This window comes from Xenopus laevis, chromosome 5L (genome assembly GCF_017654675.1).
Source record: "Xenopus laevis strain J_2021 chromosome 5L, Xenopus_laevis_v10.1, whole genome shotgun sequence".
Taxonomy (NCBI): Eukaryota; Metazoa; Chordata; class Amphibia; order Anura; family Pipidae; genus Xenopus; species Xenopus laevis.
Window position 1 is genome coordinate 41,162,804 of NC_054379.1, and position 26,318 is coordinate 41,189,121.

Here is a 26,318-nt window from a genome sequence, read left to right on the forward strand (position 1 = left end):
TTCCCAGCCATGCAGAACTCAAGCAGCTTTGTTTGTTTCACTGTATAGCAGTCGGCGACTGTGAGAGATTTGTAGTGGATTTTGTTTTTGTATTTACATCCCCTTTACTGTTTCCAACTCCAGCTGCCGGGACAAAGATCATGGAACCAGATTTAAACAGATAAACTAGGATTCTATTTGGAGAAACTAATAGAAACTAGAGTTGCTACCTTCTGCAGCCAGAAAGACCAGGCAAGGTTGGGTTCTGTGATGTGGGGGCTGGAGGATGATATCCAGGGGCAGGGGTAAGTGTTGGTCCCGGATGTGTTTGTGTTTGGCTGATCACCGCGCCATTCATTTTAAAGACCTGTCTTTACCCATATAGAAATAGAGTTGACAAAAAAAAGTTGTGGCATCCCAGCTAGTGAGGCAATGGCTGCTTAGGCAAGGCTATATCTGAAAGTTGAGACAGTGATGCTGTTGCACAGGGGTGTCCAAACTTTTTGCAACAAGGTCCAGATTTGGTATCCCTTCCGAGGTAGCTAGCTTGCGATCAGGATCATTCCAGGATCATTCACACCTGGAGATGGACGCGTACACGGCGTTTAGTGGAGTCTGTTTGGACTTATTCTCCGTTTATCATTTAAACAAGGAATCACATACTGTAGCAGTAATTTTACTTGGTCTATACTGCTTCTGTGTGCTGTAGGTGCTAGCAATAGACACGTACTGGGACGTAGTGACGCACCACTGAAGGTGTTACTGCCACGTAGTGACGCGCCACTCTCATACTTCTTTAGGGCTGAAGATGTCAACAGACGTACTGACGTGCCAGTACTGTAAACTAAAGACGTACACGTAAGCGGCAGGTCACTACGTGTCAGTACATGTCTATTGTTACGCAATTCCATCTCCGGGAGTGAATGATCCTGATCGCACTGTGCTGGTGGGCCGCATTATTATTAATTTCATGACGCAGGCTGTCGGCCGGTGTAAATTTGAAAAAGGGCCATAATTGTCCCACGGCCCGGACTTTGGACATGCCTGCTGTTGCATAAGCTTGAGGAAACCAATACCTCATTAGACAAATCTGTAAGGAAAAAAGCCGAGGGCAACTTTACATGAAGTAAAAGATTTTTCCTCAAATTGTCCTCACTGCTGCCTGATATAAAAATCCATTAGCATAAAATACATTAAAAAAGTATATTATCTGTTTTACACTTCAGCCTCAGTGTGTTTAAAATGTATCATTTATATTGGTCTTACTTTTTAGATTGAGTTGGGCCTCATTGCGGATCTGCTTTCATTTGTACATCGCAAAGCAAATGCAGAGGAGGAAGAGCAGGCAATTAACAGACAGACTGCCCTGTACAGCTTGAAGTGTCTCTGCAAATGTGTTGACCACAAGAGACAGCAAGTGTTTGTGCCTGTTCTAAATGCTGCCGTTGATCTCGTTTCTGCAGATGAGCCAGAAGAAAAGAACTTTCTGGGCAGTGCTCTGTTGGGCATTGCTAACATAGAGAGTAGTGCTACACAATCAATCAATCTCACCGCTTTTTGTAGCGTCGGGTGCCAGCTGTGACTCTGTCTGCCTAGGTCCAGTTCCAATTCTAATACAAATTTCAGCAGCACTCCGGTATAGTGAAAAATTATTTATTTGTGCAAGTGAAGCAACGTTTCGGGCATAACCAGCCCTTTATCAATACCGGAGTGCTGCTGAAATTTGTATTGCTGTTGGGCATTGCTGAGATTACCAGCACCATCAAAGCTCTGGCCATCCCACAGTTACCCAGGTATCATACGAGGGGGTTACATATGTACGTGGAGCATCTACATTTGTATACCTTTTTTTTTTTTAATTTGAATCATACGCAAGAGGTCATTATTTGTGGCTCGGTTAAGTGCTGATACACAGTTTATTTGCTAACAGCAGTCTATCTTTTACTTGCGAAGCGTTTATATGTACTCATGGTTCACTCTTTTATAGGGATGCACCGAATCCAGGATTCGGTTCGGGATTCGGCTGAATTGAATCCTAATTTGCATATGCAAATTAAGGGCAGGGAGGGAAATCGCGTGATTTTTGTCATAAGAAGTAAAAATGTTTTCCCATTTCCACCCCTAATTTGCATATGCAAATTAGTGTTCAGTCCAGTATTCGGCCAAATCTTTCGCAAAGGATTTGATGGTTCGGCCGAATCCAAATGAATGTATTCGGTGCATCCCTACTTTTTTACATTGCCTGTAAAAGGAAAATATATCCACATTTTAGCATGAGCTGATTCCAGGTGGCTAATGTAGCACTTATGCATAAACACTGTCTGAACTAATAAATCTAAATGTATTTTATTTTACACAGACTTACCTGACTGCACAGATTGAAAGGTATATCTCTGTTTGCAGGGTTGTATTAAAAGTGTAATGCTTCCCTCCCACTGTGTTCCATTGTGATTGGTGGAATCAGGGACTTGAAGTCCCTTTACTTTCCAGAGAGTCCATGTACCACCCACTGAAAAGCAGATGGGCTACAAGTCTTAGAATCAGTCAAGGTGAAGGAGAGGTTGTATTACACTGTCAAGCCCAAGGGATGTTTGGAGATGATTTGTCAAGCACCATGGTTTGCTTCCAGTCTGAATTTGGGTATATTTGTGTAAAAAAAAAAAATGCTGGGAAATTGACAATATGTCTAGCCCCATTTCAGATTTCAAAATTGAATATAAAAAAATCTGTTTGCTCTTTTGAAAAATGAAATTCAGTGCAGAATTCTGCTGGAGCAGCACTAGTAACTGATACGTTTTGAAAAAAACATGTTTTCTCATGATAGTATCCCTTTAAGGACCACTCTTTTTATTAATTTATCAATATTTGTCTTACAATTTTTTTACAAATACTAGATTTTACAGATTAATGGCAGCTCTGTTGTCTACTCTGAAGCATAAGAAGGAATTGATTACCAGTGAGATACATCTTCTCAGCACAGTGACTGCACTGCAGAAAGTGGTAGAGACTCTGCTTCACTACCTTAGGCCATATCTGCAAGATTCAGTTTTACAGGTATATATGGAGCCATGATAAATACAAACGTTGGAGATGTTTTGCTGCTCTGTGTTAATTTGTTTTGTTTGTTTGGGGGTTTGAATGCAGAAAGATAGAAAATCACATATGCTTATCTAAAATGTAATTTAACTTTAATTATTTTTTATTGAGTAAGATTATTTCACAAATCATTTGGTTCCCCAATACTGTCTCCCTACAAAATTCCTGTAGGTTAGAGTAAGGGTTGTTTCTCATCAGTTTTAAGCATGCTGGAATAAGTCTGCTCTGATGGCAGGAGGCATTGCATTATGAGCACAGCAATGTATCAGCAACTCCCAGCTGTCCTGCTTTTTAATTTTAAGAACACGGCCACTGTCTCGGATTGTAGTTTAAATGTCCTGCCCGTTCTCTTCTCCCTGTTCCTCTAGAAAAATATCCAAGATGGGCATGCGTTCCATTCTTACTAGCATGTCTGGGGTTAATATTCTGATTATGCATTTTCTATAGGAATTATACTGGTACATTTGTGGATAATATCCTGATTATCGGTTTACTGCAGTAATAATACTGGCACATCTGGGGTTAATGTGCTCTTTATCCAGTTTATCCTATGATTATACTGGTACGAATGAGATTAATATGCACATTGTCCATTTTTTGCATTAATTATACTGGTACACTGGTATGTTTCAGTAAAATAATTATGGTATTTAGGGGAGTCGCAACAAAGTCGACTGCAGATTTGAGTGATTTGATTGGGAGTTGGATGGTTTCAAAGAAACTAGCAACAGAGTTCAAAGCCTATTAATAGGGTAGTTAACTCTTCGTTAGTTATAATACCTGGAAACATACAAGTAATCCCAATCAACTTCTGTACAATTTCATTATATTGCCATACAGCACAGTCATTGAAAAGGCCCTGTATTGATGTTTATATTTTGTGTTTAAATAGATTACCCACCTTGACAAGATTGCGCTTAAAGTCATTTCAACATCTTAGCTGTCTGCAAGAGTGACAATATTAAAAACACTTTAGCAACAAAACTGGCCGCCAGGGTTCTCCTTCCACCTCAATTTTGTTCTGGTCATGTTTTTAAAGGGAAAACTTGAATTTTAAGAGGAAAAAAATTATAACATTTTTAGATATTTATTAAACCCCAAAGCTGTTAGAAATCTAAATTAGAAAATACTCCAGCTAAAATCTGTCGAGGTCATGTAGAAGTCAATGGCAGGGGTCCCTGAAGATGTTTCTTGACATTGTGATCTGCACTGGTTTTCATACGATAAAGTAAAGGATTTTCGGGCAACAACTAGAAAAAATTGTGGGATTTGGGTGTCAAACTCGAAAAATATGTACGATTTGAATTGTCCTACAATTTTATTGAGACTTTTCCCACAAAGACTTTTTCAAGCTGATTTTTTGATAAATGAGTTGAATTTGTGGATGGGAGTTTGAGTTTTAGTAAATCCCCCCAAGTGTTATGCTCAAGTGGTGTAATCTCAGCAGTTGAGAGTTACACTTTTGTGCCTGTCTGTCTTTATGGATTTAAGCTATGCATCTAATGTACAGTATATTGTACAATTCTATAAACACATCTCAGACAATTATGTAAGATGGGCAGCAATTAACTTGTAACATCTCGGATTGTGGGGCTGGCTCACAGTCTCATTGACCCCAAAAAGTAAAATTTCTAACTTTTAATCTTAAATTTGACCCTTAAGCCTATTATAAATAAAATGGCCCTTGATCAACATAAAGTAAAATAACTAGAGCTTTTTTTCTTCCTTTAACAATTTTCCATTCTTTCTCTGTGGCAGGTTCGGTTTGCAGCATTGCTGGCTCTGATCGATTTAGTTAAAAAGCTCAAAATGAATTACATGGTCCTGCTGCCTAAATCCATCCCTTTCATTGCAGAACTCATGGAAGGTAAACCCAGATATGAATAGTCTTCTTCATCATGTTCTGTACCCATATTGTAGAAATTATATTTGAGCTTTGAATTGATATTTAATTAAAGGGCAAATTTAATATACCCTATTGCATGGCTAAAGTTAGACAATTTATCATAAAATAATTTCTGTTAAACACTCGAGACCGAAAATTCTGTTAGCTGTGATTCCCCTTTTTGGTTATAAGATGATAGGCAATATCAGAAGATTCACACTTCCATTGCAATCAGGGTGACCTTTTTATCACCAAAATAAATAGTGCAGTTTGTGATCATGGCTTGTGGGTTAAACAGTTTTAAAAAGATATCAGCCCTTGTAATAGAGAATAAGAACTTGTTCCCAAACTGTGGGATGGGATATAATTATACAGTGTTGTGTATGGTGCTTATTTCTTTAGCAACTCTGGAACACAAATTATTAATTTACTTGTTTGACTTAGTAAACCTTTCAGCATTAGTTACAAATTATATTCTGATAAGAACCTGGCCTAGATAGGATGAGAAGTTTTAAAGCTATATATTTTTGTGTATATTTTGTATTACTGATTTGAACCATATGAGCTTAAACACAGCTCACTGCAGAATTTATTCCATTTACATTCAGCACTTTTATCCTATATAATAAGCCTTCCTTACATATTTACATGGTCCTCCCTGTTCTTTATTACCTTCCAAACCCAGTTTCTTTCCATTTCCAGATCAATAATGATGCTTCACACAAGAGTAGTTTTATGGATCTTTATTGTATGTCAAATTTATATGCACCTGCATATATTGTTTATATTGCTTATTATTATTGTTCTTGGTGAAAATGATTGTTCTTGGTGAAAATGAACGTTCGATGTTGCTAAAAATGCTCCTTAAGCCTTGGGAGATTTGTCTTGAAGATTATGAGGTCACTCCATTCTAGTTGTTCATAGAGGAATCTGTGGGAGACCGTGTTGCTTTCTAAGTCTTATGAATTGCCTTGCTCCATTTTGCTTACTTTATCCTTTTCGCTGTATGACAAGATTAGAAATAGAATGTTATATTTTTGGACAGAAGTTGACAATAAAGAGAAATGTATTGAAATAACACCTACATCTTTCGGTGGCAAATTCTGTATACAGCAACACACACAATAATTCCAACACAAATCAGGATAAGCGAGCAGACAATCTTTGTTCTTATTATTCTTTGTGTTGCCAGATTTTCAAAAGCTTCTGTCAGCATATCTGGAAAAGATAATTATGTAGTAAGCAACGGTATGCTTTTATGGATATGTTTTCTGTCTATGGGGTCAAATGCATACCTTTTCTATAATAAGATAAACACTCATACTTTTGCAATATTTGTACAGAAAAATAAAATATAAACACTTCCTTTTAAGCCATTAACCAATAGCAGCTTACTGGTGACATTGTAGACGTAGGGGCAGATTAACTTTATTTTCGAGTGAACTTTCGAAGTTAAAGTAAAGTTAAAAAAGTTCAAATTTTGAAGTTATTTTTTGGATACTTCGACCATCGAATATGCTACTACGACTTCGAATTTGTTTCTAAGTAAAATTGTTCCAATATTCGACCATTCTATAATCAAAGTACTGTGTCTTTAAAAAAACTTCGACTTCAATACTTCGCCAAATTAAACCTGCCGAACTGCTATGTTAGCCTATGGGGACGTTCTAGACCATTTTCTATGTCTTTGGACATCAAAGTAAAATCATTCGATCGAACGATTAAATCGTTCGATCGAACGATTTTACTTCTATCGGACGATGGCCAAATTCGGTGAAAAATACTTCGACTTTGATATTCCAAGTATTTCAATTTGAGGGTCGAATTTTAAAGTATATATCACCTTTGAAATTCAACCCTTGATAAATCTGCCCCTATAAGTTGGCTTTTGGACCAGGGACTTGTGAGTAGGGATGCGCTGAATCCACTTTTTTGATTCAGCCGAACCCTTTGCTAAAGATTCGGCCGAATACCGAACCGAATCCGAACCCTAATTTGCAAATTAGGGGTTGGAAGGGAAAAAAAATTTTTATTTCCTTGTTTTTTGACAAAAAGTCCCGTGATTTCCCTCCCCACCCCTAATTTACATATGCAAATTCGGATTTGGTTCGGCCAGGCAGAAGGATTAGGCCGAATACAAATCCTGCTGAAAAAGGCCGAATCTCGAACCGATACCAGGATTCGGTGCATCCCTACTTGTGAGCATTTTTTTAAATTCATCTTTAATAAACATAGTAAAGGGACAGGATGCAAAAACGTTCTTACCTTCTACTGGTTGGTCTGTATTTATTTCACCTATAAAAACAAACAAGTAAAGTGGTTATTAGGAGCTCATTTGCTCAAAGACTTTTAGTAAAATATTGTACAAAAATGAAATGAACTGTATACACAGTAGAAGAATTACAGATATTAATAATGCAAGTGTGTCACAAACATGCCAGTGTTTACTTAAACGAGTAGTTAGACAACTCGATACATATATAGATTTATATACAGTATGCAAATATAAACATTTTACTTTATAAAACTGCTGAAAGGTTTACCTTTGCTGAATTTGTTTTTTATTGTATTAAGCAACTCCGTCATTGTATCTTTGATTTCCTGGATTTTGGAATCTGTAATAAAATGGAATAAATATTACTAAAGTTAAAAGACATACGAGCCCAAATAACTGCAATTATAGTAAAACTAGTTCACTGTTTTACATACATTTATTTAAATTAATATTGCAAAGTGTGTGACAAACATGTCAATTAAACTTTTGTTTATGAAAATTGAGAGTTTTACCTTTGCTGTTCTCGATACCACTCATCATATCTGCTAATTTCTTCTTTGCATTAGCTCCTAACAAAAGCACAAAGTAATGTAATTATTAATGCTGAAGCTAAAAGAGCCCTGACAACAATTGTAATTAAATGTTTTATGTGGTTTTGCATATGAAATTAGACATTAATGATGGACCAACTCCGGAATGTTTGGACTCAGGATCTGAACCTAATTTGCATATTCAATGAGAGTAAAATAAAAAGATTCCAGCAATATTTAACATAAAACATTTTAACTGTAGTTCTCTGGGGCATAACTTCACATAAATATAAGGGATCAGATTATGTTTAGTGTTTAATTATAGAAATTTCTGTTCTAGTTGAACTTTTTTATGAAAAATGAGAGTTTTACCATTGATGTTCTTGAGATCACTTATCATATCTGTAATTTTCTTCTTTGCAGACTCTCCTAACGAAAGCACACAATAATGTTATAATTAATGCTGAATCTAAAAGAGCCTTGACAACAATTGCAATTAAATAATCTAAATTAATGTCGGTCTGGAATTTTTGGACTTGGCCAAATGTTGAATCATCATCCTCAAAAGAATCAACTGAAAACATCTTAGGATCTGAACCCTAATTTGCATATTTAATTTAAATTAAATAAAGACTCCAGCAATATTTAACAAAAAATGTAAACTAGTTCTCTGAGGTCTAATTCCATATAAATATAAGGGATCACAGTAAGTTTGATGTTTAATAGTGATGGGTGAATTTGTCCCTTTCGCGAAACACCAATTTTGACGCCGGCAACAATTGACCTGCATTAAAGTCAATGGCCATCCGTTTAATTGTCGACGGCGTCTGAACTGTCTCCGGCATCGAAACTGTCGCCAGCGTAAGAAAATTTTTTTTTTTTTGACGCCGGCAAATCTACTGAAAACTGAATTGGATCTGAATCATAATTTGCATATTAAGGGGCAGATTTATCAAGGGTCGAATTGAAAATTCATATTTTTAAATTCTAATTTAAAGGTTTATTTTAGGGGCAGATTTTTAGCCTATGGAGGACCTCCTAGAACCCATTTGTCAATTGGTGGACTTTGAAAATATCGACGTTTTTTTGGGGAAAACTTCGAATCGAATGCGATATTCCTTCTATTCGAACGATTAGAATTCGGTCGAATATGGACCTATTCAATCAAAAACAGACCTATTCTACCGAAAAAAACTTCGACTTAATTTCAGTTGGCCTTTTTGAATTAGAATTTCGAAGTTTTTTCAATTCGAAATTCCACCCTTGATAAATATGCCCCTTAGTGTAAACAAAGATTTGCAAAGATTTGGTGCATTTCCAATAATCATATTGTAATTGCTTTAAGTGCAGTCTATATAAATACACCTCTTTAAACACCTAAATGGGGTATTTTATGGGTAAAAAACATAGGTAGAGTTACTACTATCCTTTTTAACTAAAAATTCACAGGGCACTTATGTGTATAAGAATTGATTAAGATATTACCTTTCGCTGCAATCTGTTGTAATTTGGCTTTGCCCTCTTTAAAATAAAAATAAAATGTTATTAGTATTACTGAATCCACACAAAGATAATTTATATCTATAAGAATTATTTATAAATGTTAATTTGTAAATATCTGCAGCATTTCTGTGGTCCATGCAGACCCAATATTTTGGTTGATTAAACAGTTTTAACACAATTTGAACATTTCTTGCAATCAACAGGTTCATTGGCCATGTAATATCAGTGGGGTTATCCCTTAGGCACCCAATCAGCTTGAGAACATACACATTTAATACGGACTTCATACGATTAAGGGGCAGATTTATCAAGGGGCGAAGTGAAAATTCAAATTTTTAAATTCAAATTTCGAGGTAATTTTAGTGTACTTTGACTAGGGAATGGTCCAAATGCTAATTACATTTGAAAATTCAAATATTGAAATTTATCATGTACTATCTCTTTAAAAATTAAACTTTGACTATTCGCCATCTAAAACCTGCCAGATTGCTGTTTTAGCCAATGGGGGACCTCCTAGAACCTATTTGGTGTAATTTACATTGTGAATAAATTTTCATAAATGAGACGAGTGTTTGCGTTGAGTGCGCACAGTGTGAGAGGTTGCTGTGCGCGAAAATAACGTTGACAGTAACTTAAATTCGCAATTTGCAAAACTGTTTTGAGAACATTTTCTCCGCCACCAAAGTTGTGGCGTAACTCAGGCGCAGCGTATTCGCAATTTGCATTTTTCGCCATATTTAAAAAGCTCTTATGGACATTCGCAGTGTGAAAAAAATTCACAATTCTGTTTGCACATTAAGGGGCAGATTTATCAAAGGTCGAGGTGAATTTTCTAATTAAAAAAAAAAAATCAAATTTCGAGCTATTTTTGTGTACCTTGACTAGGGAATAGTCCAAATTCGAATTTGAAAAAAAATCTAATATCTCTTAAAAAATTCGACTTCAATCATTTGTCATTTAAAACCTGCCGAATCATTTTTTTAGCCTATGGGGGACCTCCTAGAACCTATTTGGAGTCAATTGGTGGACTTTGAAAAATCAAAGTTTTTTGGGGGAAAACTTTGATTCGAATTCAACTAGGGAATGGTCCAAATTCATTTATTTATCATGTGCTGTCTCTTTAAAAATTCAATGTGCCGAATTGCTGTTTTAGCCTATGAGGGACCTGCTAGAACCAATTTAAAATCATTTGGTGGATTTTGAAAAATTAAATTTTTTTTGAAAATACTTTGATTCAAATTCGATCAAATATGATCCAAATTCGAATCGTACGATCAGATACTGCCTATTCACCTGAAGTAAAAAAAAAAATTGGATTTTTTTTTAAATAAATTTCGGTTGGTCTTTTATTCTAATCTATTCAAGTTTAAAAAAAACTCCCATCACCTCGAAATTCAACCCTAAATCTGTCCCTAAGGGGCAGATTTATCAAGGGTTGAAGTGAATTCGAGGGAATTTTTGAAGTAAAAAAATTCTAAATTCAAAGTAATTTTTTGGATACTTCGACCAACGAATAAGACTCCGATTGTACCTAGAATTCGATTAGAAGTAAAAGTATTTTGAATATTCGACCATTCGATAATCGAAGTACTGTCTCTTTAAAAAAAGTAGACTTCAATACTTAATTACTTCAATTAAACATGTCGAATTGCTATTTTAGCCTATGGGGACCTTCTACAAACTTTTTCCAAGTCTTTACACATCGAATTAAAATTGTTCAATCGATCGATGAAATCCTTCGAATCGTTCGAATTTTAATTCGATATTTGAATTCGAAGTATTTAACTTCGATGGTCGAATTTCGAAGTATTTTCAAATTCGACCCTTGATAAATCTGCCATTAAGTGTAATACAGAGGTCCATGGCTTTCAAAAAGCATTATACAATTTCATAAGGCAAAAATGTACTTACTTTGTAGTAATCCAGGTGACTCTGTTACAGGTGTAGCTGAGGCATCCCTGGTGTCCGGTACTGGTATTTCTATGGAAAGGAAGACAACACAATAGTAGAAATGTAACAAACATGTCACCGACAGGTAGGGGCAGATTTATCAAGAGTCAAAGTGAATTCGAGGGAATTTTCAAAGTAAAAAAATTCAAAACTCATAAATAATTTTTGGATACTTCGACCATCGAATAGGATACTACGACTTCGAATTTACTTCAAATTCGATTAGATCAAAATAGTTTGAATATTCGCTTATCAAAGTACTGTCTCTTTAAAAGAAATTCGACTTCATTAGTTCGCCAAATGAAACTTGCAGAAGTGCTATGTTATCCTATGGGGACCTTCTAATGCATTTTTTGAATTTTTTTGTAGTCAAAGTAAAATAGTTTGATCGATCGCTGGAATCTTCTATTCCAACAATTTAATTGTTTGATCGAACGATTTTACTTCGACCGCAAAACGTTCAGATTCTGTAAAAAAAACGTTGAATTCGATATTCAAATTCAAAGTAATTTCATAGTATTTTTTACTTCGAAATTCGATCCTTGATAAATCTGCCCTGTAATGTTTAATAATAATATAACTCAGTATAGATTATTATGTACAAAAAATATTCCATGTCAACATATTCCCTTTATATTCATGGCTGGCAGTCGTTTACACTATAAAGCCACACCTTATAGCAATATATCATAGACAGCATTTATTTTAGGCGATATAAAATATAATACAAGCAAGGATTATGGATTATAATTTATATGAGATAACAGTATGGCAGCTCTAATTATTTTTTTGTGTGGTAAACCAAATTTTGAACATAATAAGCTGCTTGTGTGTTAATGTGTACAGCTAGAATTAAGAATAGTGAGTTATATCAGCTACAGCCCAAAAACTATTCCTATTATCCATCATTATCTATATAAAATATAATTATTTTACTTTTTTATTGAAACTGCTGAAGGATTTACCTTTCCTGAATTTGTCTTTTACCGTATGAATCACCTTCTTCATCTTGTCTTGCAGTTTCTGAACCATGGAAGCTGTAATAACATAGAACAATAATTTTATTTGCATGCTTTAATATTTTTAGGGGGTTATTTATAAAAGTCCCAATTTAGCTCAATATTTTCTGAAAAAAACTCAGACCAAATCCGCACGGGTTTTTTAGTCTTATTTATTAATACACTTTCCCGAAAATGTTGTTTGTGGGAAAAAATCCGATATTCACAATTTTTTGGATTTTTCACCCTAAAACACAGAATTTTGCCTGAAAACTTGAAGGTATTGCCAAAAACCCAGCGCACATAAAAATTGGGACTTCTCCCATTGACTTATATGCAACCTCGACAGGTCTGAGATGCCGGATTTTCTGATTTGGCCTTTTCCATCCTCGGAGTTTAATCAATTCCGAAAACTTTTATAAATAAAAATCACAAATTTTTCGTGATTTTTGCATTTGGAGTTTAGTGAATAACCCCCTTAGAGTGATTTAATTATACTGTACTTTGCTCAACTTGGCCTTAAAGGGTAAATTAATAAATGATGATGATACATTTTGCGAAACCTATGAACCTATGTTATGTATCTTTCTTAGAGCAGTATGGACAATGTTACAGGTTAGCTGATCCAAATAATAAATATTTTACCTTTTTCTGGTGCTTCAGGGGGCAAATCATTTTCTTTATTTTTAAAATTCGTGGGTCTGCCATCTGTAAAATCACAAAAATATCTCATTAGTTCTACTCATTAGTTGTACTAAAAGGACGAACAAGCCTACACCAAAATGAAACAACAGAATGTGGGGGTCATTTATAAAGTTCCCGCAAATGGTTGTATTGCTCATGACTTTTCCTGATTGCTAAAATATTGCACCGCTGTGCCTGTCTTTCCATTTTTTGCGAATTCGCATTATGAATAAATTTTCACAAATGAGACGAGTGTTTGCGTGAGTGCGCCCAGTGTGAGAGGTTGTTGTGCACGAAAATAACGTGGACAGTAACTTAAATTCACAATTTGCAAAACTGTTTTGAGAACATTTTCTCCGCCACCAAAGTTGTGCCATAACTGAGGCGCAGAGTATTCACAATTTGCATTTTTCACCATATTTAAAAAGCTCTTATGGACATTCGCAGTGTGAAAAAAAATCACAATTCTGTTTGCACATTAAGTGGCAGATTTATCAAAGGTCGAGGTGAATTTTCGAATTAAAAAAAAAAATCGAATTTCAAGCTATTTTTGTGTACCTTGACTAGAAAATAGTCCAAATTCGATTTGAATTTGAAAGAAATTAGAATATCAAATTTTATCATGTACTGTCTCTTAAAAAATGTGACTTCACTCATTTGCCATCTAAAACCTGCAGAATAGATTTTTTAGCCTATGGGGGACCTCCTAGAACCTATTTGGAGTCAATTGGTAGACTTTAAAAAACTTTGGGGAAAAACTTTGATTCGAATTCTATCAAATGCGCTATTACTTCGATTTGTACGATTAGAATTCGGCCGAATACAAACCTATTCGGCCAAAAAAAACCTGACGTCATTTCGGTTGGTTTTTTTAAAATCCGAATTTTGAAGTTTTTCAAATTCAAAAATTCAACCCTTGATAAATATGCCCCTAAATACACAACTCTTATCCAGCTTTATAAATTTAACCATATGCACGGCAAATATTTTGACTGCGAATCATTCTGCCCTGCGCAAAGTTTATGAATGAGCCCCAGTGTGTTTTAGCTTTGCATGGAAACCCTTATGCTGGTGTTTCTCCAAATAGTTGTAGTACAGTAATAACAAATGTTCACAGCAAAGTTAATGAAATATTGTTTATCTTACCAAAGTTAACTGCTGAAATAATCGGACTCAGTAATTCATTCTTCTGAAATAATTCATTTTTCTTTTGATCATTTGGTTCTGTAATACAAAATATCAGAAATGTCTTTTATTAGAAAGAAGAGAAATAAAGCTCCATGCTCATATCCAGTGTTTGCCTAGTCAAAACAATATCTAATGTAAAACTTAATACATGTATGGGACCTGTTATCCAGAATGCTAGGGACCTGGGGTTTTCCGGATAATGGATGTTTCCGTAATTTGGGTCTTCATGCCTTAAGTCTAGAAATTAATTGAAACATTAAATAAACCCAGTAGGCTGGTTTTACAGAGAAAAAGGAAATCATTTTTAACAATTTGGATTATTTGGATAAAGTAGAGTCTATGGGAGACAGCCATTCCGTATTTCGGAGCTTTCTGGATAAGGGATCCTATACCTGTACTACCAATTATCCACTACTGTACTTTCTTAGTTAGCTAAAATCTAACATTTTCGACACACAAACATAAAGTAAACTAAGTATGTTCACAATAGGGACTGGTTATTAAATATTCCTTTGCATTAGTGATGGGCGAATTTATTCGCCAGGCACGAATTCGCGGCGAATTTGCGCGATTCGCGTCAGGCGAATAAATTCGTGAAACGCCCGCGAAAATTCGCCGAAAAAATTCGCCGGCGTCCAAAAATTTTTTTCGAAAAACGGGCGCCGGCGTCGAAAAAACGGGCGTCTCGTGGCGTCAAAAACGAGACGCCCGCGGCGTTTCGCGAATTTTTCGCCGTTTCGCGAATTTCGCGCGAAATTCGCGAATTTTTCGGCGAAGCGAAACGGCGCAAATTCGCCCATCACTACTTTGCATTACAGTTTTAATAAAATAAATTTTTACATAATGTTGTATGCTGTAAAGATAACAGTGTTAGATCCAATCATCTAAAGGATTTGTTTTATTAGAAAATGTAAAGGAAACAAGCAGTCTTGTTAATAAGACCCTATTGTCCAAATTAATGGGAATGGCTATAAGTATAGCTGTCAAGATATTACCTAGAAACGCTTATATTCTATTATAGAAATGTTGGCAATAAGTTCTATATTCTGTATTAATAAGTAAATATTAAATACATACCTGTTGTTCCATGAATAGATGTTATTAAAAATAAGGTTGTGAGAAAAAAACAAGAAAAAAGACAGAGAGAATTCATCTTGTCTGTTTCCGTGTTGTCAAGTATAAAATGACAGCAATTTCCTGCCAAACCTTAAGCCTTACTGTGATCATTGTGATGTCATAAAGGGCAAAGGATTATTATGATGTCATAATGGAAAAGTATCATTATGATGTCATGGGGTCAAAAGGTCATAATGATGTCACAATGGCCAAAGGATCATTATGATGTCATAGGGGTCAAAGGATCATAATGATGTCATAATGGTCAATAAACAAAGGCATGGGAAGTCAATGGCGAACATTTTTATCCAGTAAATCACTGTTTATCAAACTCTATTTTACTGTAGTAATTAATGGGAAAGAAATTACAAGATGTATTGTGACTTGATAAGATATTTCTAGTGATGAGCGAATCTGTCCCGTTTCTCTTCGCCGACCAATTTGCCAAACCTTGAAATTTCGGGAAACGCATTGAAGTCTATGGGAGTTTTTACGAGAAACTATTTTTCTTGCTCCAAATGCATTTAAGTCAATGGGCTATTTTTTCTTATGGCAATTTTTTTCTCTAAATTCATTAAAGTCAATGAGCTTTTTTTTCTTATTGTGATTTTTTTCTCCAAATGCATTAAAGTCAATGGGTGTTTTTTCTTATGCTGACTTTTTTTCACCAAATGTATTAAAAAAAAATTTGCACATGGGCGTTTTTTCGCTACATTTTTTCTTATGGTGATTTTTTTCACCAAAAGCATTAAAGTCAATGGGAGTTTTTTCTTATGCTGACTTTTTTTTATCCAAATGCATTAAAAAAATTTGCACATGGGCGTTTCTTTACTGCATATTTTCTTATGCCGACTTTTGTATCCAAATGCATTAAAGTCAATGGGAGTTTTTTCTTATGCTGACTTTTTTTCTCAAAATGCATTAAAAAAAAATTCGCACATGGGCGGTTCTTCACTGCATTTTTTCTTATGGTGACTTTTTTCTCCAAATGCATTAAAGTCAATGGGAGTTTTTTCTTATGCTGACTTTTTTTCTCAAAATGCATTAAAAAAAAATTCGCACATGGGTGGTTCTTCACTGCATTTTTTCTTATGGTGACTTTTTTCTCCAAATGCATTAAAGTCAATGGGTGTTTTTTTATGGTTATTTTTTTTCTTCCAAATGCATTAGTCAATGGGTCTTTTTTCTTCTGCAGACTTTTTTCTCCAAATGCATTAAAGTCATTGGGCATTTTTTTGGTCAATTTTTTGTCATAATGCATTAAAATCAATGGGTGTTTTTTCTTATGGCGATTTTTTGCCTCCAAATGCATTAATGTTTCGCAAAATGTATTGAAAAAATTTGCACATGAGCGTTTCTTCACTGCATTTTTTCTTATGGCGATTTTTTTCTCCAAATGCATTAAAGTCAATGGGCATTTTTTCTTATGATGACTTTTCTCCAAATGCATTAAAATCAATTGGTTTTTTTCTTATGGTGACTTTTTCTCCAAATGCATTAAAAAAAATTTGCACATGTCGAAATTTGGAAATTTGCAGCGAATCCATGGCTAGTGAATTAATTCGCTCACCACTAGATATTTCTTATGTCCTTCTGTAGTTGTAAAGTCCCCCACCCATCCGTGCCAGTCTAGGATTTCAAAACAACACTACCATAGCTGTGTACAAGCACAAAAGCAGATAAGGAATGTCACATACACTTACAGGTTGTATATACTTTGTATTCTCTCATACATTAGTATATTTAAGGGTAAATACATTTAAAATGAGCAATAATAAAGAATGATTTGTTTTAAACACAATATTGATTTGACTTGTGCTAAGCATGTTACTTCGGTAAACTTCCCATTGTGATATGAAATGAAAGTCTGGTATCGTTTTTTACAGGCGTTTTATATCAAAATGATGTATTCCTATTTGTATAAAATGCAAATGAAAGGATCCCCTCTCACAGATATTCCAGGTATCCAAACAATTAATTATCCCTTTTAGACAGCTAATATATAAACCCATCCGTGCCAAGCTGTACTCAGGTGTTTCCCTGGTTCCCTACAGGTAAGAAACATAAAAGGGAAGTTCTTAAGGGATTCTTTCTCATTGCCTCTTATATTTCTTACCTGTAGGGAACAGGCACACACCTGACTGGTGCAAACATTTCCTCCAAATACAGGAAAAGAAGCAACACATCCCTCTATTAAAAGTGCATTTGCCATGTAAATGAAAAAGATTTATAAATGTGCAGCTCTACATTCATATTTATAGTTGTGAAGTTGTGCTCAGGGAAGCGAAAGGTAGCGAAGTTACGCTTGCGATGCCTAATTTGCATACGGTGCCAAGTTAACGTACAATGGACGTAAATGTAGCAGCAAATACATTACACTGGGAAACCTTCAGTTGTTATTTTGCCCTATACTTGTGCCTACTGTATAGTTTAGGTGCCATATGTTAGGAAATGTAGGGGGGAAGGAGGGTACCCCCAAAAAAGTGCTTTTTTTTCAGCCTATCAACCTTAGAAAAGTAAAAGACGCCAGCGTTTTTTGGGACTTTTTCAACTTTTTTTGAAGCAAGTCCTATCTACTCTATTGCACTTCGCCTGGAAATAGCGCAGTTACTTCCCTTCGCCATAGCGCAACTTCGCCTGGCGTTAGGGTGCGAAGTATCGCTAGAGTATGTCTACTTCGCTACCCGTTAATAAATCGGCAAAGTGCCAAAATGACGTCACGCTGGCGAATTTACGCTAGCGTTAGCCACTTCGCCCTTTAGTAAATTTGCCCCTAGGATGGGATGTTGAGCTCCCAGGTAAAGAGCAAACTGCTTCTCAATCTCTTCCCAGAGCTGCTTGACTTTTTTTTTCATCTAGCTCATGCTGAGATGCTTCATTCTTCTTCTGTAGCGCAATGAATTTTTCCCTGTGTTCCTCCAGTTCTTGCAAAAGCTCCTGCCAACACAAGCAGCTAACAACTATTGCATCATGTTAAATCCAGACAAAATTAGCCTGGTTATAGCAATATAGCAATAGCATGTTCATTCATGTCTTTGTTGCGTCTGTTGACTGATTTAATTGGAAGAGAACAATTTTTGTATTTAGATGCAAAGGTGAAAAGAGAGATGGATGTTACAAACTCAGGGCAGGTGGGGATGGAACCAGTGAAGTGCAAAGGGGTAAAATATATTTTGAACTTAATAAAAAAAATAAATACATAAGCAGGGATTATGGTTAAAATGTCAGTATCCCCAAGATTGGTTGGCTGTGATCCTTTACTCTTATGGTTGCAAATATTTCTAATGGGTGGTTCTGTCCCATGGCCTTAAAAGTTGCTGTTGGTGTCACAAAATGACATCTAGCAGCTTTGGTTCAGTTTTTCCTTTATACTCAACTGTCGACTAAGATGGACTGGGCTAGGCCATGCAACAACGAGTAGTGTGTAGGACACAAAGTGCATCCAAGTGTCATCAGAATATTGCTCGCCATGTAGTATGAGTTAGCTCTTATAGCTTGTCATCTTTAGCCTCATGGAGACCGAACAGATGGTGTTCTGTCTCATTTATCCAGTTGAACAAATTGCTGTTCTTAAAGGAGAAGGAAACAAAAAAAATTAGACCTACTTCATTAGACATGCCATCAGGCCCCCTCCTGAAACGCTGCATTAGGAACTCCAATATCCCTGCGGTTTTTGTGCACCTGCGTTTAGAACTTTTAGCGCTGTTTAGATTTTGGCGCCGCCATTTTCACTTCCACCCTGCGCATGCTCCTCCTTCATGACCCCGCAGTGACGCACATTGCCCTGACTGACTGCATACAAGGAGCCACACCTGCACTTTCTTATAACTTGTGTTACCAAACGATCGTTTTGTAACAACTACATTTTGTGGCAGCCTGTAAAGATTTCAATTCACATTTCTACAGACCTCAGACAGACACCTCCCCCCCTGATTGATTTATTTTTCTGCGCTCCTCAGCTCCTGCGCTCGCTGACAAACTGTAAATTAAATCAAGAGCGAGCGCAGGAGTTTCAAAGCTTCCCTGTGTCTCCAAACAACAGGGAAGCAGGAGCGCAATTGGTGTTTGAGGGAATGAGGCAGGGCAGACAGGTCAGAGATGATGAATGGAGGTAGCACGTGACCTCAACTTCATCTCTTTGCAGGGAAGACACAAGAGCCTAGTGCGCATGCACAGGGCACGGCTGAGAAGTTCTGCGCATGCGTGTGCCCTATGGAGGAAGATTTATGGACTGCAGCATAGGTATGTCTTTATATACATGTTTAAACTTTTGTAAGAAACGATAGCAGCGCAAAGATTGATGTAAAAATAATGAGGGTATGCTTGGTGGTAAAGGTTTTATTTTTTCATGGTCAACACTTAGAGATTAACTTTATTTTAGACTTTCCTTCTCCTTTAACACAAACCAACACTGGAAGATGCTTTATTTCTTGCCTCCTCACTGCCCACAATAAACTGAAAGAAACATTGGGTGTAATCTAATTAGCCTCCTACAGCAGGACCAATATCCTCATGCACAACAACTGCTGTGAGCTTCAACTCCAGGGCAGAGGATGCTGGAGCTTGAAGTGTAGAGGGGCATAAAGATTCATATCAGTTGTTTGATAAAAGAGGGCTTCAATATTTTTAAAATAATAAATCAAACCTATTTTGGTAAGGTTACATGAACCCCCAAGACTGGTCCCCTAGCAGCCAATGGGGAGAAGACAGCAGGGTCCTGAACATGTGTAATTCCAGCATATTATTGCAAAAGAGATCATTTACCCCAAGCTATAAGTGACGAGGGGGTAAAATGAATTCTACAACTCATAGCATAAATTAGATGATGATGCTCATGCTCAAGAGTTGTAGTTCAAGAATATGAAACACTGATGAGCCTCTAAAGACCTTCACATTGCTGCATTTGGTCTGTAAGAGCAGTAGCTATAGATGGAATTTCTCTCTCTTGTTGTCTTCCATTGATAGCCATAAAAGCAAGCAAGCCTTGTCCTCATCCATCTAAAGAAACAAGACAAAGAAAGCTTGTTAGGGCTACGGACAGTATCACTATCACAGTATTATGCACGTCAATCACCTTAAGGTCCCATCAATAAACTTGAATTTCATATTTAATAATGGTTCCATGAAGAGCCCCATTCTTTAAGTCATGCTGAGCTTCGACAGCAAATCTTCCTACAAACTTGAATACAATTGTAAACTACTCTAGAATATAGAAAGATAACAATGCCCTCATTAGAAATGACAGTTTGGTCTTTACATGATCAGTACTCGATCCCTTAATATGTTTTTAAAATAATTATATTGCAGGGGTACTATTACTGAACAAGTCTGTATCACTTTATATTACCCCATATATTTAGGCAGAGTTTGTGTAGAAAAACAGAGCACCATAGAGCCTGGATGAAGAGTTAAAAATATTCAAAATTTATTGTACATCCATTAAAAATCACAGCAGCATATCTCTCAAGGGGGCTGCCTGCTTAACATGTTTCGTGGCTCCATGCCACTTCCTAAAGAAGCTGTCCGCAGCCCAGCCCACATACATTTAGGGGCAGATTTATCAATGGTCGAAGTGCAAATTCGAATTAAAAAAAAATCGAATGTTGATCAAATTTTTGTGTACTTCACGTAGGGAATAGTCCAAATTTGAAATTTATCATGTACTGTCTCTTTAAAAATTCGACTTCGACCGTTCGCAATCTAAAACCTGGCGAATTGCGGTTTTAGCCTATGGGGGACCTCCTAGAACCTATTTGGAGTCAATTGGTGGACTTTAAAAAAAATCAACGTTTTTCTTTGGGAAAAACATAGAATCGTACCAATCGAATTCGATCGAAAACTGTCCTATTCGATTGAAAATTGACCTATTCGATTGAAAATTGACCTATTCGATCAAAAAAACCTTAGATTTAATTTCGGTTGTTTTTTTTAAAAATTCGAATTTTGAAGCTTCTAAAGTTCGACCCTTGATAAATCTGTCCTTAATGAGAAAAAGTGCAGCAGGTACGAAGATAACAGCTGCCTCCCAGAGTCCACCAACATATGGGTGATTATGGATGTCCTATATCTTTTATACCTAGGACAAATAACGGGCAGGTTTGATTCTAGTTTAACTATTTTGTTTGTTTTGTTATTATTGTTTTAACCCTTTAACCGCCAAGCACGTACGGCGTACGTGCTGGCGGTTCAGGGCTCAGGCTGCCAAGAACGTACCTTGTACGTTCTCCTGCAGCTGAGCCCTACTCTCTGCATCGGCGGCTTTTGCCGCCTCCCCAGAGAGTCAGAAGGGTTGACAGCCCCCTGGGCAACAAGGCTGGGGTCGAGTCGGATCTGGGACACGATTGTCGCAGATCCGACTTCAAAGTCGCAAATGCGCTGGAAATAGCGCTGCTGCTGCATACTCACCTCTTCCTTCCTGCACAGCCGCCCACACACTTCCTGCTGCGCAGTAACTCTGCAGACACGCTGTTCTGGCTGCCTCCATCTGTTCCAGCGATCCTCCTGCTACAAAAACGGTAAGTGCACGTTTTTTTATATACTTACCTGCACTTACACAAACATTTATTTGCACACTCAGACAACTTTTATTAGTGCACAAATATGTATACACAAAAACTCACAAACAGGTTTTTTTTTTTTTACTTATTCATTGTACCGTTTGTTTTGCCTAAAAACATGTTATTTTGACAGCGTGACTATTGGATCATCGATTTTGCCCACTAATAAGCTGTCGGATCAATTATTTTGTTATTTCATTGATTTACGCTATTTTTGTGGTTTTATTGCAATTTTATCCCTGCATTATTGTTCCTTATGAATCTTTAGTATTGTTTTGCTGTTTGGTGCTTTGGTATAGAAAGATTTATTTTACTTAGTTTGATTCGCCAGAATATATGCTTTCCAAAAATATATAGTTTTCTGGTGGTCTTTTTACATTTTGTGGGTCTTACGGCACATAACGCACAGTTGGGGCTCTCTTTTCTGCAGCTTAGTTGGCTAGCGTGAAAATTCATATGCATGTTTTTCATTTAGGGTCCGTACATGCCACATACTTTGGTAAATCTTTGCATATTGGGCATCAAACTATTCAGTAGACCTCTGACGTGCATATTTAAGGTGATTTTTCTTTATACGTAAAACATTGTGTGCGATAAATGCGGCAAACTGCAACAATTTTAGGCGATTTTCAGTAATGTTGTAAAAACCTCTATGTTTAGAAAAGCTTTGCAGTTTGGTAGTTTGGTGTAGAAGGACGATCTTTTTTGGATTCGTCAGAATGTGTTCTTTCCAAAAATATATAGTTTTGGGTGGGTCTTTGCTGTTAGGAGGGTCTTGAGGCACATAATATGAAGTCAAGGGTCTATGTTCACAGAAGGCGAATCGGCAGCGGAGAAAAATCATATGCACTATTTTCATTTGGGGTCCGCACATGCCAGTTGCCTTGGTATATCAATGCATATTGGGCATCAAACTGTTCAGTAGCCCCTTGGCATCAATATTTATGGTGTTTTACAATTGTGTGCAAGAAATTGGGTGAGATAAATGCGGCCAATTGCAATATTTTTAGGCAATGTCAAAAATGTAAAAACTGTTGCTTTTATCGCCAAATTTAGGAAAGGCTTGCGACTTGGTACTTTGGAGTACAAAGACATGCATACCCAATTTAGATTCGTGCCAATGTGTACTTTCCGAAAATATATGGTTTTCTGGGGTGAACGTACTTATTTCTACTTTTGCCCCCCCCAAACGATGTAAATGTTTTGATTTTGCAGTACCTAAAATGACAGACCATATGGGGGTCTTCTTTTTGGGGCCCCTGTATGCCACGTGCTTGGGTACACCTATACATATTGGGCATCAAACTGTTCAGAGGTCCCTCAGCTTTCATATTTGGGGTGATTTCTCTTGATACCTAAAAGTATGTGGGTAATTCGATGCTGCAGGGTAGACATTTTGAAGTCATTTTTGGAAATATCCCCAAAACCACCAAATTTAGGAATGGTTTGCGGCTTGTTACTTTGTAGTACAAAGATATGCATACCCAATTTAGATTCGTGGGAATGTGTGCTTTCCGAAAATACATGTTTTTTCGGGGTGAATGTACTTTTTTCTACTTTTGCCCTCCCAAAAACAATGTAAATGTGTTGATTTTACAGTACCTGAAATGACAGACTATATGGGGGTCTTCGTTTTGGGGCCCCTGTATGCCACGTGCTTGGGTACACCTATATATATTGGGCATCAAACTGTTCAGAGGACCCTCGGCTTTCATATTTGGGGTGATTTCTCTTGATACCTAAAATTATGTGGGTAATACGATGCTGCAAGGTAGAAATTTTGAGGTGACTTTTGGAAATGTCACCAAAATCACCAAATTTAGGAATGGTTTGCGGCTTGGTACTTTGGCGTAGAAAGACATGCATACCCAATTTGGATTCGTGAGAATGTGTACTTTCCGAAAATATATGGTTTTCCGGGGTGAACGTACTTTTTCTACTTTTGCCCCCCCCCCCAAACAATATAAATGTGTTGATTTTGCAGTACCTGAAATGACAGACTATATGGGGGTCTTTCTTTTGGGGCCCCTGTATGCCACGTGCTTGGGTACACCTATATATATTGGGCATCAAACTGTTCAGAGGACCCTAGGCTTTCATATTTCGGGTGATTTATCATGATACCTAAAAGTATGTGGGGAAATACAATGCTGCAGGGTAGAAATTTTAAAGTGACTTTTGGAAATGTCACCAAAACCACCAAATTTAGGAATGGTTTGCGGCTTGGTACTTTGTAGTACAAAGACATGCATACCCAATTTAGATTCGAGGCAATGTGTACTTTCTGAAAATATATGGTTTTCTGGGGTGAACGTACTTTTTTCTACTTTTGCCCCCCCCAAAAAAAGATGTAAATGTATTGATTTTGCAGTACCTAAAATGACAGACCATATGGTGGGGGTCTTCTTTTTGGGGCCCCTGTATGCCACGTGCTTGGATACACCTATACATATTGGGCATCAAACTGTTCAGAGGACCCTCAGCTTTCATTTTTCGGGTGATTTATCTTGATACCTAAAAGTATGTGGGATATACGATGCTGCATGGTGGAAATTTTGAAGTAATTTTTGGAAATATCCCCAAAACCACCAAATTTAGGAATGGTTTGTGGCTTGGTACTTTGTAATACAAAGACATGCATACCCAATTTAGATTCGTGGGAATGTGTACTTTCCGAAAATACATGGTTTTCTGGGGTGAACGTACTTTTTTCTACTTTTGCCCCCCCAAAAACAATGTAAATGTGTTGATTTTGCAGTACCTGAAATGACAGACTATATGGGGGTCTTCCTTTTGGGGCCCCTGTATGCCACGTGCTTGGGTACACCTATATATATTGTGCATCAAACTGTTCAGAGGACCCTAGGCTTTCATATTTCAGGTGATTTATCTTGATACCTAAAAGTATGTTGGGAAATACGATGCTGCAGGGTAGAAATTTTAAAGTGACTTTTGGAAATGTCACCAAAACCACCAAATTTAGGAATGGTTTGCGGCTTGGTACTTTGTAGTACAAAGACATGCATACCCAATTTAGATTCGTGGCAATGTGTACTTTCCGAAAATATATGGTTTTCTGGGGTGAACTTACTTTTTTCTACCTTTGCCCCCCCAAAAACAATGTAAATGTGTTGATTTTGCAGTACCTGAAATGACAGACCATATGGGGGTCTTCCTTTTGGGGCCCCTATATGCCACGTGCTTGGATACACCTATACATATTGGGTATCAAACGGTTCAGAGGACACTAGGCTTTCATATTTGGGGTGATTTCTCTTGATACCTAAAAGTATGTGGGTAATACGATGCTGCAAGTTAGAAATTTTGAAGTCATTTTTGGAAATGTCACCAAAATCACCAAATTTAGGAATGGTTTGCGGCTTGGTACTTTGGAGTACAAAGACATGCATACCCAATTTAGATTCGTGGCTATGTGTATTTTTCGAAAATATATGGTTTTCTGGGGTGAATTTACTTTTTTCTACCTTTGCCCCCCCCCCAAAAACAATGTAAATGTGTTGATTTTGCAGTATCTGAAATGACAGAACAAATTCGGGTCTTCTTTTTGGGGCCTGTATATGCCACGTGCTTGGGTACACCTATACATATTGGGCATCAAACTATTCAGAGGATCCTAGGCTTTCATATTTGGGGTGATTTATCTTTATACCTAAACGTATGTGGGTAATACGATGCTGCAGGTAGAAATTTTCAGGTGACTTTTGGAAATGTCACCAAAACCACCAAATTTAGGAATGGTTTGCGGCTTGGTACTTTGTAGTACAAAGACATGCATACCCAATTTAGATTCGTGGCAATGTGTACTTTCCGAAAATATGTGGTTTTCTGGGGTGAACGTACTTTTTTCTACTTTTGCCCCCCCCCCCCCTCAAAACGATGTAAATGTGTTGATTTTGCAGTACCTAAAATGACACACCATATGGGGGTCTTCTTTTTGGGGCCCCTGTATGTCACGTGCTTTTGTACACCTATACATATTGGGAATCAAACTGTTCAGAGGACCCTAGGCTTTCATATTTGGGGTGATTTCTCTTGATACCTAAAAGTATGTGGGTAATACGATGCTGCAGGATAGAAATTTTGAGGTGACTTTTGGAAATGTCACCAAAACCACCAAATTTAGGAATGGTTTGCGGCTTGGTGCTTTGGCGTAGAAAGACATGCATACCCAATTTGGATTCGTAAGAATGTGTACTTTCCGAAAATATATGGTTTTCTGGGGTGAACTTACTTTTTTCTACCTTTGCCCCCCCAAAAACAATGTAAATGTGTTGATTTTGCAGTACCTAAAATGACAGACCATATGGGGGTCTTCTTTTTGGGGCCCCTGTATGCCACGTGCTTGGGTACACCTATACATATTGGGTATCAAACTGTTCAGAGGACCCTAGGCTTTCATATTTGGGGTGATTTCTCTTGATACCTAAAAGTATGTGGGTAATACGATGCTGCAGGGTAGAAATTTTGAGGGGACTTTTGGAAATGTCACCAAAACCACCAAATTTAGGAATGGTTTGCGGCTTGGTACTTTGGAGT

At 36.9% G+C, this 26,318-nt stretch overlaps 1 protein-coding gene across 1 annotated transcript in view; it reads left to right on the forward strand.

Annotated features, from left to right (window-relative positions):
- The first annotated feature begins 2,746 nt into the window (after positions 1 to 2,746).
- Positions 2,747 to 26,318, forward strand: part of irx5al.2.L (iroquois homeobox 5a like gene 2 L homeolog) — a 39,301-nt gene continuing 15,729 nt past the window's right edge. Inside the window, exons 1-2 of the mRNA XM_018262926.2 lie at positions 2,747 to 3,033; positions 4,834 to 4,942. Coding sequence (XP_018118415.2) covers positions 2,887 to 3,033; positions 4,834 to 4,942 — 256 coding nt within the window. The 5' untranslated portion in view covers positions 2,747 to 2,886. The remainder of the gene's footprint in view (positions 3,034 to 4,833; positions 4,943 to 26,318) is intronic.